This window comes from Orycteropus afer, unplaced genomic scaffold, assembly GCF_000298275.1.
Source record: "Orycteropus afer afer isolate SDZICR_OR568_19922 unplaced genomic scaffold, OryAfe1.0 scaffold00025, whole genome shotgun sequence".
Classification (NCBI taxonomy): domain Eukaryota; kingdom Metazoa; phylum Chordata; class Mammalia; order Tubulidentata; family Orycteropodidae; genus Orycteropus; species Orycteropus afer.
The window spans coordinates 5,194,611-5,208,526 of record NW_006921612.1 but is presented as its reverse complement, the minus strand read 5'-3'; the positions used below and the strand labels follow the sequence as shown (position 1 = coordinate 5,208,526).

The following is a 13,916-nucleotide window of genomic DNA, read 5'->3' as shown; positions in this document are numbered from 1 at the left end:
TCTACATTCCCCATCCCTTAAGGAAGCAATGTGGGAAATAGAGAAAAGAAAGAACATAAAGCAGAGGGCACCTTTCTTTGGGAAGAGATGGGCCATAAATATGAGTTTAGGGATAAGAAGCTGAAAAACGAAAGCAAGTGATAACCAGGGATTTAAGTAACTTGAGGACCAGTTATTACAACAGAAATTGGGTTGGCTGCCCAAGAAACAAGAATTTCTTTCTGAATACTATGTCTGCACAGACACATAAACATCGCCACACACACACATGTACTTTTTGTGCAAACAGACCCCATCACTCAAACCACAGAATGAATGTATAACCCAGGCTGTGCCCTGCCCTGGGGAACAAGCCAGACTGCATAAGAGAAGCAGAACTAGGACAGGGGAGAGAAAGCCTGGAGAAAAGGGATCAGCAGCAAGAAAAAGAGAGCTGGGGAAACCTGAAAAAATAAGCAACAATGTTGAAACAGAAGAAAGAAAGGAGAAAAGATGTGATTTAATTTGAAGCCCTAGATGTAGGTGTTCATGAGACCTGCTCCAGGTTCCACAGCATGGTTTTATTAACAATCCATTTGTCTTTTTTGTAGAGTCCATCATTTACATGTAGTTTCAAAGGTTCTATCATTTACAGTTCAAAGAGTTGTATGTAAAGAAACTTTAAAAATCTCTCAAGGTATCTCCAAGTACATTAATATCTGAAAAACTAAGGAAATCAAAGTTAATTTCCAAATTAACTCAGTAAGTGGGTCTTTTTCAAAGAGCTATTTAAATGAAAAATTTTGTTTTTATTGATGTGTCCTCCAGCAAGTTTATCTCTATTTGCACTTAAGGGAACTCTAGTGGTGTGGTGGTTAAGGCATCTGGCTGCAAACCAAAGGGTTGGTGGTTTGAACCCACCAGGCGCTCCATGGCAAATGAGGCAATCTGCTTCCTTAAAGATTTATAGCCTTGGAAACACAATGAGGGTCGCTATGAGTTGGAATCAACTTGATGGCAGTGAGTATTTGCATTTAAGAAACAGCAAAATCTGTAGTTTCTCTGCACCCTGTTGAAAGAATAACCAGTATCTTCCATCTCTTGTTTCAGGTTATTTGTTATAAGCCATCTAGTCCATTTTCATCTCACGGTATCACGTAGAACAGTGGAGAAGTGCCCCGGAGAGCTTTCTAGGCTATTATTTTTATGGGAGCAAATTGCCAGTTCTTTCTTTTGCAGAACTGCTGGGTGAGTTTGAACCACCAGCCTTTCAGTTAGCAGCCAAGTGCTTAACCACTACACAAAGGTTCCTTTTTTCAGGCTGTTGTTACCCTTAAATGATACTCTCTTGGTACAAATTAAAAAAATAAAATCCAAAACTAATACATCAACAAACCTATCATCATATTCTTAAAAACACAAACACAAACGTGGCCAATATATAAAATCAAGTAAAACAGGTACAGCATTTCTGCATGGTTTAGTCATGAATGGCAGTAGGCTTAGAGCAAAAAAGTTCTTGGCACATGATAAATCTTAGTTTTTAGTACAAGATAAACCTTTCATTTCATTGTACACATTTCACGAAATTAAAAAAGAGTAACAACTTGGTTTACTTGATTAAGATCAGAGGAAGTGGCAGTGCTTATAAGGGAACAACTTACAAAAAGCACACTTGGGGCTATGCAGTAACCACTTGGTGTGAGGCCAGTCTTTAAATTCCAATCCATGAGGCATAGAGACAAGTTATAAAGTCTTTATCTCTGTGAATGTATCAAGAATTTACATAGAACTTAAAAAAAGTGATGTCCCCTTGTCTGTATTTAATATACCCTAATGATATCAATTTGGTGGCACTGTGCTCCTTCCAAATCACACTTAGGGATCAGAGAAGTTTAAACACAAGCATCTATCTCGTGGGGACATTTCTAAATTCAATGAAATGGCCATCTTCGTTTGTGTCTTGACTTCAGGTGACTGGCTGAACGGCGAAGGTTTTTCCTCTCTTGTCGATGCAGTTTCTCAGCCTCCTGTTGCTTCTTTTGCTGTTCAGACTAAAGGAGAAAATGAAATGAAGAGAAAGAAAGAGAATGAAAATTCCACTACTTCTTTTTTCTGTATCCATCAGAACTCCCATAGCACTGTCCCCAACTATAGTCTTGCTGCAGGGAGAGATGCCTCCCCATAGGCTTCTGGGGTAGATGGTCTGGCCGGCAGGACTGTCCACTGACAAACACTGCCCTAGTAGGAGCTGTAGGACAAAAGCCATTTTCATCACACTTTCAAACCAGACATTAACTGTGTATGAAGATGCCCCTGAACAATAATTGCTCTGTTATTCCAGTCTGAACTACAAAGTCTGAGATTGGTATTCAACCAGCATACAAATACTACTAGGATATTTTAAAGGAGAATATCCCCAGTAAAGAGTTACCTTGAGAAGATGCTATTCCTACATATGTATTTGTATGTGCTATAAAAATGTCCATGTGCAGTATAAAGCTAACAGGGAACAAAGTTAGGATAAACTTCTTAGCTACAATTTGGCACCTTGAGGGAATCAGTCTGGGCTTGCAGCTGGGGACCATGGTCATGGGGCACAGTAAGCTCAAATGGCACAACACAGTACATAAAAATATTGTTCTACATCCTACTTCGGTGAGAAGTGAATGGGGTCTTAAAAGCTTGCAAGTGACCATTTAAGATTCAACTATTGGTCTCTCCTTGTCCAGAACAAAGAGGAGTGAAGAAAATGAAAGACACATGGAAACAGTTAGTCCAAAGGACTAATGGACCATGGGAACCTCAGCATGTATGTCCCTGAGATCAGAATAACTAGATGGTGCCCAGCTACCAATGCCAACCACTCAGAAATGGATCAAAATTGCAGATCCTGGAGAGAGTGGGAGCAGAAATGTGTAACAAAATTAAAAAACGTAACAAAGACCAGGTTTACTAGTCTGATAGAGACTGGTGAAACCCCCGAGACTATGGCCCCAAGTCACCCTTTGGGCCTGGAATTGAACTCACTCCCATGGCTTAGCTCTTGGCCAAGTAATACAACCAAGGAGATGCACTCCTTAGAAAAATCAACCATGGGAGATGCAAAGGACAGCATATGCACAGGGAGAGAGGTAGGGAGGGAGGAATGGGGAAGGGTAACTACAGGGAGGAAATGGGAGGAGAGCTGTTACACTGCAGGGAATGTAACCGTGTCACAAAACGTGTATGAACTGTTGAATGCACAACGAATCTGCTTTGTAAAATTTTACCCACAGCACAATTAAAAAAAAAAAAAAAAAGTTGCAATTGCTTATAAAATGCCCAGAACTTCTTTTAGAATTGTCTTTAGCTTATAAGCCAGAACTATGAGTTTATTCACATTGTCTTAAAAACAAAACAAAAGTAACACTTAAGTATACTAAAAGTCTATTACCCAAGCTTGGTTTAAAAATTCATCAGAACTGGTTCCAAATAATTTTTTCCTGTTTCCAGAAAATCAAACTCCCTGCAAAGTCAGAAATTTTCTATCATCAAACAGTGAGCTGACAAAGGATTGGCAGAGAGTTTAAAACTTTCATAGCTGGAATAAGCACACACACTCTGATGCTGACTGTGGCACTTCCCCTCCCCCCACCAAATCATTTTATTTACATATTTGATGGTTCACATCATAGGAGCTCTGGTGGCATAGTGCATAAGGCATTTGATTGCTAACCAGAAGGCTGGCGGTTCAAACCCACCAGTCACTCCTTGGAAGGAAGACTGGGCAATCTACTTTTATAGAGATACTGCCTCAGAAACCCAAAGAGGGTTGCTATGAGTTGGATTCGACCTCATGGCAGTGAATTTGGTTTTTTCCTTTGGTAGATCATACACAGAATGTAAAGCTCAAAAAATACCCTTAGCTGGAAGAGCTGCAAAGGAAGTACACTGAGAAAACATTGTTGAGATATAAGTTCAAAAAGTTGAAGAACAATGTCTTTCAGACATTTAGGAAACCTCCTTTACTATGTATTTTTCCAGGTACCTAAAAATAGTCATTTGCGTTTTATTCTTGAAGAAAGTCTCTATGTTCACGTCCATTTGGTATTACTCAGTATTTTAAAATTAAAGACTCTGCGAGGGGAATAGTGAGACAGAAAAGCGATTTTTAATATCATAAAAGGATGAACCTCCCTTATCCTAAAGAACTCTTAAGTGAACCCTGGTGGTGCAACAAGTTAGGCACTAGCCTGAAAACCAAAAGACTGGTGATTCAAACACGCCAGCAAATCCGTGGGAAAAAAGAGCTGGTGATCTGCTCGTGTAAAGATTTCAGCCTAGGAAACCTTGAGGTAGTTCTACTCTGTGCTACAGTTGGACAGACTCGACATTGGAATCTACTGGACGGCACACTGTAACAGGAAACTCTTAAACTAGGTTTCTGAATATTCAAATTTCTTTTCTGATTATTACCATTCCTTCCAGTGCCTTTTCAGAGTAAATATTGCTTTGTATATTCTTCCAAAGTACATTCCAGATTCCTTGAACCTGCTCTATCTCTGAGTCTTCTACCCTAGTCCAAGTTACTCTCATTCCTAAGCTGGACCACTACAGGGGCTGCCTTCTTAATGGTCTCATCATCTTTTCTCTTACCTCCCTTTCATTTTATTCTCCATACTGTAGTCAGAATGATTTTTTAAAAATAAAAACATTATATCAGTCTGCTGCTTATTAAAACATTTTAATAACTTCTCACTGCTCTTAAGATTAAGGCTAAGAAAAAAAAAAAAAAAAAAAAACCGCTCCTATAAGGTCTTACATGATTTAGCCCCTACTTTCCTTTTCAGTTACATCTGATACCACTCTTGCCCTTGCTCACTGTGTTTTAGACAAATAGATTTCCTTTAAGACACTCAAACACACCAGGCTTCCTCCTTCTTCAAAGAAGGACTTTGCCTATATGGTTCTTTAAACCTGGGACCCTCCCTGTGCCTTCACAGGGCCCTTATTCAACTTTAAGACCCAACCTACATCTCACTTATCCTTTCCTAACTCCTCTGGCTAGGTTAGGTCCCCCTGACGAGCACTCTGTTCTCCTTTGGAGCACCCAGCACAGTTATAATCATATAATTATATGTGTATAATTTTTATTCACTGTCTTTCTCAACAGACTGAAAATTATGGTGGCAAGAACCAAACTTGCCTTGTTCTATGGAATTCCGGCATCCAGTACAGAGCAGGTATTCAATACATATTTATTAATGGGAAAGTCAGCAACCTTTGAAGGAAACTAACTTCCTAGAAGGTCAAATAATGATATCATCAAGACTCATGTAAAATTAACAAACACTGGCTTTGTAAAATTTTCTTGTTTCTCCATGTTAATAAATATCTCTTAAAAACTTACTTCTTGTTCAAATAATTTTAGAAAATGATAGACAGGATGTGTTGGAGCTTTTAAATTAAGGTATTTTACTTTATGAGTCTTCAATAGGGAAATCAGTCCAAGGAGTTCTTCCTATTTGATTGCAAAAGCATTTTTCAGAGGATCTATGTACCTCTCCTGGAACAGTTTGGGAAGCTCTGTCAGACCTTCTCAACAAAAAGAGGAGCTTATAGAATACACTGGTAAGAAGCAGCCATTGTTCTGCAGACAAATCCCCATCCAGAAAAAGGACTATCATTAGCCTCTCTCTAAATGGTTGTATTTGGAAGACATTGCCATCTTGTGACCGACTTATTATGATTTATGGGTCAATTAACTCATTTCCAAGCATTTTTTTCCTCCTTCTTCATGATTCTGTGTCTGGCTACTTTACTACATTACTCAGCAATCCTGTCACAGACAAAGGTGGAGGATAAATGCAAATCAGCACAATTTTAATGAGAGACTATATTAAAATGAAATTTCCAAATCAGATTTAGGTCCTAATCCCAATTTTGCTGCTATTCAGTTTTAAATAATATTAAAGCACAGATTTTCCTCTTTCAATTTTATTGACATTTTAGAAAATGCACATGAAAACCCTGGAAAATTTTGACATTTTACCTGAATACCATACACCTAATATAAAAAGAGATTTCTATAAATAAATACACAAACAAACCAAAACCAAACCCACTGCCATTGAGTCGATTCCAACTCACAGCAACCTCCACTGGGTTTCTAAGGTGGTAAATCTTTATGGAAGTAGATTGCCCCATCTTCCTTCCGAGGAGCAGCTGGTCGGTTTGAACCGCCAACCTTCTGTTTAGCAGTCAAATGCTTTAGGCACTGCACCACCAGAGCTCCTAATACACAAATAAGCCCCTAAATATTCTTAAATAAAGCTGAGGTTTAATAATTAAAATTCTGTTAGATGATAAAACATAAATCAAACTTTAATTGATGCATTCCCCAAAAGTTTCAAAGCTGCTGCTTGATCCAGTTACAATGCCATTTAAGCATTTCTTTTTTCTTTTTTTACATATTTTATTTTTTGTTGCTGTATTTTAAGCATTTCTTGGTGTTTCTTTTTAGTGAAAAACATAATTTCTGAGCCATCTTGTTTTCATTTTACCATGAACTATAAACTGGTATTTAACGCACTACCTTATTTTTTAAAAAATGAGAAACAGATTGTATTGTCACACTACAGCAATGTAGATTTCTCATTCAAAAGAGCAGAAAGATGTCTCTTATGAGTTAAGGCACTTACTAAGCTACTAAACCTATGCCTAGCCTACAGTTGCAATGGTTTCTTTCTCGCACTTGGCATTTCTTGACTTTCAAAAGGAATTGAGAAATGTTTTAATGTACACAGAGAATTTATAAGAAACTAGGGACAAGTACAATTAATTAGTCTATACACATACCTAGTTATTTAAATGATAACTGTAAGAGTGTGAATTTTCTCTAAACGGAGGATTTTCTCTAAATGGAGGCTGATTAATAGAAAAAGCTTCTTAGCACTAAAATAATAAAAAATAACAATAAATTTTTATCATTCTGCAAGCTCCTGAATGAAGTTAGGAAGAACTTTTAGAAGAATCACAGGTGGATAGCAAAGGACTTGAATAGACATTTCGGCACAGAAGATATACAAATCATCAATAAGCACATGAAAAGATGCTCAACTTCACTGGTCAATAGAGAGATGCGCATCAAACCACAATGAGTTACTATGATCAAAAAGACAGACAATAACAGGAGTTGACAAGGATACGATCAAACTGGAGTCCTCATACACTGTTAGTGGGAATTTAAAATGGAATAGCCACTTTGGAAAACATTCTGGCAGTTCCTCAAAAGGTTAAACATAGTGTTATCATATGACCTAGAAATTCTACCACTAGATATAAATCCAAAATAAATGAAAACATATGTTCATGCAAACACTTGTACACAAATGTTTATAGCACCTTTATTCATAAAAGGCATTAAGGGAAAAACGCAAACATTTCAAATGCTCACCAACTTATATATGGCAACAAAAATGGATTAAGAATTGATACCACTACATGTATGAGCCTTGAAAACATTATGCTAAGTGAAAAGATCACATATTACATAACTCCATTTATGTGAAATGTCCAGAACAGGCAAATCTACAAAGACAAGTAGATTTGTGGTTGAATGGGGGATGAGGATATGGGGATGACTGCTAGTGGGTAATGAGCTTTCTTTTTAAGGTGATGAAAATGTTCTGGAATTAGTCAGTGGTGATGACTACACAACTTTGTGAGCATATGAAAACCACTGGCTTGTACACTTTAACAATGACCCAGTCACCAAAGATGTTGGTTCATCACCAACTCAAGGAACAGTGCCAACTCTTGGGTCACTAACACTCTGCTTCTTTCTGAACACTAGTAATACTCCTGGCTCTGTTTCTGTCAAGCAATGTGCTCTCAACCCCAGAGGGGCTCTGCTTGCAGGTAAAATGCTAGCAAACAGAACACAAGCTTCCTTTTTAGGGGAAAAGCTTGGGAAGCAGTTCCAAGGTCAGATACAAACTAAAAACTATTGGAAGCTGATTTTTCTTTTATAAACTAAAGAATAACATTTAAAAAAAAAACTTACCCTCTTTAATGTGAATGTCAGTTGTTTGCTGCCAACAGTGGTATCTGATACTTTCAGTGTCCCATTTTTTGTTTCAAGTTTTAAACGATCTTCAAGGGTTTTACTGTAGAAAATTGAATAGAATGATATATTAATTAGTATTATGCTTTGATTTACCATATGAAACAAATTTTAATTAAGATGATCACATGAAGAAAAATGCTCTGCACAAGTGGTAAACAAAATTTCATTCATTTAACACAATCAACAAAAAGAATAAGGGGCACTCAAAGAGTTATTCATACTCAGTGCTGCTGTTGTTGTTGTTATGTACTGTCAATTCAGACCCAACTCATAGCTACCCCTCCTTGGGTTTCCAAGGCAGTATCACTACGGAAGTAGATTGCCCAACCTTCATATTCAGTAGATATATAATAAAAAAACAGTAACTGGCAAAACACTCACTAATTTAATATTTTAACTGAATGTATTAAATATTTCAATGGTTGCTACTTATCTTACTAAATTACATTTCTGAATTCAAAATGCAAGAAGCACTGTTTCTCAAGCCTTTAATTTATTGTGGTGGTCAGTGGCACTTAATGCTTCTAACACATTTTATATTTAAGCCATGCACAAATTAGGTATACAAGTATTTTAATGGCCCACTCACCTTCTAAGGAGCTCTGGTGGCACAATGGTTAAGCACTAAGGTTGGCAGTTTGAACCCACCCAGCAGCTTCATGGTAGAAAAGATCTGGTGATTGCTCCTGTCAAGATTATAGCCTAGAAAACCCTATGGGGCAGGTCTACTCTGTCACATTGGACTACTATGAGTCAGAATTGGCTCAATGGCACTTAACAACAGCCCACCTTCTACAAAAGAATGAACACAGACTAAGTCCTCTAGGTCAAGCCACAAAGAAGAGCTATGTTGTAGTTAAGGTTGTGTGTCAACTTGGCTGGGCCATGGTTTTGAGTGGTTAGGCACCTCAATGTAGTTATTCCCCAGGATGAGAATGGTAATCAACTCCATGGTAGATTCTACTGGAGCAGCTAAGTAGCTGCCTCAGGGATGTGGCCTGCTTCCAGTATATAAGAAAACAGCTTTGAGAAGGGTCTCTGAGCTTTTTGGCACACTTGGACCCTGCATGTAGCCACCTCTTCATTCAGCAGCCTGCCATGTTGACTGATAATCTTGGGACTATACCATTTTACTTGCTGACGTTGGGTTTCTCAGCCTCACAGCCAACAGCTGCTTGAGTCAAGAGAAGCCTCTAGCTTCAGTGGGCTGAGAGCAAGAAACAAAACTGAAGTCCAAGGTCAAGGGGCTTTCACCCAGCCCCTAAAGCCAGCACTCTGAACTCGGACTTCTAGCCTCATAAACTGTAAGAGAATAAACTCCTGCGTGATAAAGCCATCCACTTGTGGTATTCCTGTTACAATGGCACTAGATAACCAAAACAAGCTATAGTAACGTATTTTCTTTCACTCAGTCTTAACTCACCAGACTACAAATCATCATCCTATAGTATGAACAACCTAAAAAATGAATCTGATTACACTCAGAGAAAACAAGAATTCTACCTAAGTCAGCCCTATTCACTGCCATTTCTGCACACAGTTCCATTTCTTTACTGAATTGCTCTGACAAATATTTCCCCAAATTTAAATCCATTTCATTTCTTGATCATGTTTTCTAATCTTTTCTAAGGTCTCTCTACATAACATGAGGAGCTCTGGTGGTGTAGTGCCTAAAGCATTTGACTGCTAACCAGAAGGCTGGAGGGTCAAACCTACCAGCCACTCCTCGGAAGGAAGATGGGGCAATCCACTTCCATAGTGATACCACCTTGGAAACCCAAGGAGAGGTCACTATGAGTCAGATCCAACTTGATGGCAGTTGAGTTTGGTTTTAGTTTTTTAATATATAATGTGTCTAGTTAGGGTTTGCTGTGCCTTGTAATTCATTATCATCTATGTAATTAACACACCCTCCCCCTTCCAATAAAGAAGATAAATTTGAACTCTATACTAGTTACACATAATAAATTCTCGAACATTGTTATAACAATAATATTATAAAATCTGGGTATTGGTTCTTTCCTGTTAACTTGGTTTAGAGAAAAACACTAAATTAAGTGTAGTGCCTAAGGCATTTGACTGCTAACCAGAAGGTTAGCGGTTTAAGCCCACCAGCTACTCCATGGAAGGAAGACTGGGCAATCTACTTCTGTAAAGATTTACTGCCTTGGAAACCCAAAGGGGGTCACTATGAGTTGGAATCACATCTTGATGGCAGTGAGTTTGGGTTTTTTAGTTTCATATACTTTCAATAAGTTTTAGCAGTTAGACTTAACCCTTCTAGAAATGGCTAAAGCAACACATATTACCATGATGAAAGTAGGAGAAGAAAGGAGAGGGAAGGAAAAATGAAAGAATATGGTTCTCTCTCATCTTTTGTTACTTCCTCAAAAATCAGTAAATACACATCCCTCTCCTACATCCTCCTTATACCAGCCCAAACTGAATGTACCTTTTTAAAGTTAATGGTACTCTGGTGGCACAGTGATTAAAGCATTTGGCTGCTAACCAAAAGATCAGTGGTTCCAAACCACCAGCTGCTCCACTGGAGAAAGATGAGGCAGTCTGCTTCCATAAAAACTTACAGTCTTAGAAACCCTATGGGGGAATTCTACTCTGTCGTACAGGGTTGCCATGAGAATCAACTTGGCAGTGGTGGGTTTTGGGGTGGGTTTTAAAGTTAATGATAAAAAAATAAAACTTGATTAAATACAAAGATGAAGACTGAATTTGTGTAAGGGTCTTCTCTTCCCTGAAATATGATCTTTGTAGATAATTATGGGTAGAACACAGCTCTGAAAAGATCCATAAGACAAAGTGATGCTCCTTTGAAATTCTTCAGCTAATGTTTGATGTTCACACCTTGAGAGATTTATCTCTAGTTTATAACTACTAGTACTGTACTAAACATACCTTCTTTATATAATTTGAGGCATAAAATGGTTAGCATAAAAGTGGTACTCTTTTCTAAGCAATAATGTTATTAAGAAACACTTTTAAAGTACTTTTCATCTTCAAAGTTCTTTACAGACTAACTAATTAATCCTTTCAACATCCCTGAGACAGAAGTATTTATCCTTTACAGATGGCAAAAAGGGAGGTAAGATGTTAAATGACTTGCCTGGGGCCACAAAAGGATTTAAGTCTAAGACCAGGATTCCATTTTAAGAATTTCTGGTTTCCAGGAGTGTGTCAGACCATACCTGATTTATGAAGTTTTGTTCAGGAAACTTTTCCATTAAGCATTCTAAACGACAAGCTGCCACATGACCAACTGAATGAAATTAAGGTTTAAGTTTGTTTGTCTGTTTGTTTAAAAAGAAAACCAAGAATTCAAAAGTAAGTGTAAACTGACTCTAGCATGTATGTGAATTACGTTAGCCTAAGCAAAATCCTTAACTATTCATTTTTGTTCTTTGCTTTCATAACTACAGACTCTGAGGTTCCAAAGTAACAGGAATGCTGAGTAAGTATGGAGACACTGAGACAAGGTGGTACCTAGACAACACTAATTTGGGAAGAAAAAGACTTTTCAAGTAAATTGTGGGAAATTACTACTCTTTTAAGAATGCCCTTATTTCCTCCATGATAGGGTATATAAATTCTGGTTTTCTTTCAATGTACTTTTGACATGCACTTGTAAAAACCTGTTCTGTCTAGGCTACTTGGAAGACAAGCTGGGTTTTAGAATGAGCCATGGCAGAAGATCAGACACAGATGGGGACTGTGTATGGAGATTTCTACATTAAAGCATGTTCCATTTCCCTCCCTTTGAAAGTCAGTTTACTCAATGTGGCTGCTAACCAGCAATTCCAAAGCTTGCTACTTGAGTGTGATTTTGGTCAGAGATGACTTTAAAAGTATATAGACACAGCTGTGGTGACACCTGAAAACTCTCTATTGGAATAGAAAACAAAATTGAGAAAATCAAATTGCACCTCATTCTTAGTATTACTACCTGACTGACTGTTCAGCTGCAGCAGCCCAGCAGTATGAAACCCAGCACCTCACTCCATTCTTTCCCAGCCCTCTCCCTCTTTCCCCTGTTCTACTTCTGTTCTTTCTCCATGTGGCCTTTAGGTCTGTGGCCAGGCACTTTTGGGTACTTTATAACTGATAAGAAAGTTAAGAATTCTAGGAGTCCCTGCGTGGTACAAATGGTTAACATGTTTGGCTGCTAACCAAGTTGGAGGTTCAAGCCCACCCAGATCTAAATGGGGCAAGATGAACCAAAAAAGCTTCAAAAATTTGGACTGTTAAGAAGATAAAGAGCTCTGGTGGCACAGTGCCTAAGGCATTTGACTGCTAACCAGAAGGGTGGCACTGCAAACTCATCAGATGCTCTGCAGAAGAAAGATGGGGCAATATACTTCTGTAAAGGTTTATAGCCTCGGAAACCCTCAGAATCAACCTTTGCCAGTGAGTTTGGTTTGGTTTTGGTTAAGAAGATATATACATGCTTTAAAAGTTTAAAAGTGAGTGAAATTAGTACATGGAGGGGATGGCTATTACAAAAATCAACTGAATTACTAGCAAGGCTATCTTTAAAAATAAAAAAAATATATGGGCATAAACTACAAGGGAGAATATCAAATTAGGTATTTATTACATGCCCCAGGGAAGCTGAATGATCTACTTCTTTGTGGTTTTAAAACACACAATGTTAAAATTTTAATTAAAAAATACTGCTTCTCGGATTTCAGGTAAGATGGTGAAATAGGTAGTCAAGCTACACAGACCCTCTTAAACAAAGAAAAGAGAAAACAATTGACACAGATACAGAAGATAATCCTGGAGCCCTGAACTTTGAAAGGAAGAATACACCAACTAGAAGAAGAAACTGCATGAAAACAATGAATAAGGAGACAAATGGAGCTGTGTATGGTCAACTACCCTGACGGCATAGACAGCCTGAATATTTCCAAGTGGTGTTAGGACCTGAGAGTTAACCAAAAATTCAGCCCTGCTCACCAAGGGCTGTATGGATGATACACTGGTGGCTGATGACTAAAAAGGGAAACAGCGAAGGAGGAGACAAACTGAGCTGTGGACTTTAGGTTATCTGGAGGGTGTAGCCATTTTGAATGCTTAAATGTGGATATTTAAAGTGACAGCATTCTTGATCGCATTCCAGGGACCTAAGAATAGGTTCTGATGGCCAGAGACAGCATGGATATATGGGAGGCTGACAAATGGAAAGGAGACAGGTGATGAGTGCATAAGTGCTGCCAACTAGCGAAAAGAGGAGCACAGTACCCTACTTACTTAAAATCCAAAGAAAACTAAAATCTTGGGCAAATCATTCCAATATACAATCACCAATTAAATATAAACACAAATACATCACAAAGTCTCAGAGACAACAGACCATCACAGTCTACATAAAGCAGCAAAATAAAGAAGAAGAAACAAAGGACCAGGATACAGAACCAGAACACATCCCTGAGGAAGAAGCAGCATTGTAACTTCGAGATAAGGAATTCAAAAGAATTATACTTTGGTGATACCTTCAATAGATTGAGAGACACATCAAGGAAAACACTGACAAGCCTGAGGAACACACAGAGAAAGCCCTAGAACAATTTCAGAAGACAATATAAGAACAAAATGTCAAAATAAATAAAGTATTAAAAATGATACAAAATCTACAGGTAGAAATCCAGAAGATAAACACTAAATTTTCAGAAATAGATAACACACTGAATGGGCAAAGGAGTAGAACTGAATCAATGGAAGACAGAATTAGTGAGACTGAAGACAAATACCTCAATACTGCTTTGGAAAGGGATTAATCAGAAAAAAGATGAAAACAAAAAGAAAGCCTAAA

At 38.0% G+C, this 13,916-nt stretch overlaps 1 protein-coding gene across 1 annotated transcript in view; it reads right to left on the bottom strand.

Annotated features, from left to right (window-relative positions):
• Positions 1 to 1,913: 1,913 nt before the first annotated feature.
• NOL10 (nucleolar protein 10) overlaps positions 1,914 to 13,916 on the bottom strand; it is a 299,928-nt gene continuing 287,925 nt past the window's right edge. Inside the window, exons 20-21 of the mRNA XM_007935129.1 lie at positions 8,027 to 8,129; positions 1,914 to 2,033 (exon numbers count right to left, since the gene is read on the bottom strand). Coding sequence (XP_007933320.1) covers positions 1,914 to 2,033; positions 8,027 to 8,129 — 223 coding nt within the window. The remainder of the gene's footprint in view (positions 2,034 to 8,026; positions 8,130 to 13,916) is intronic.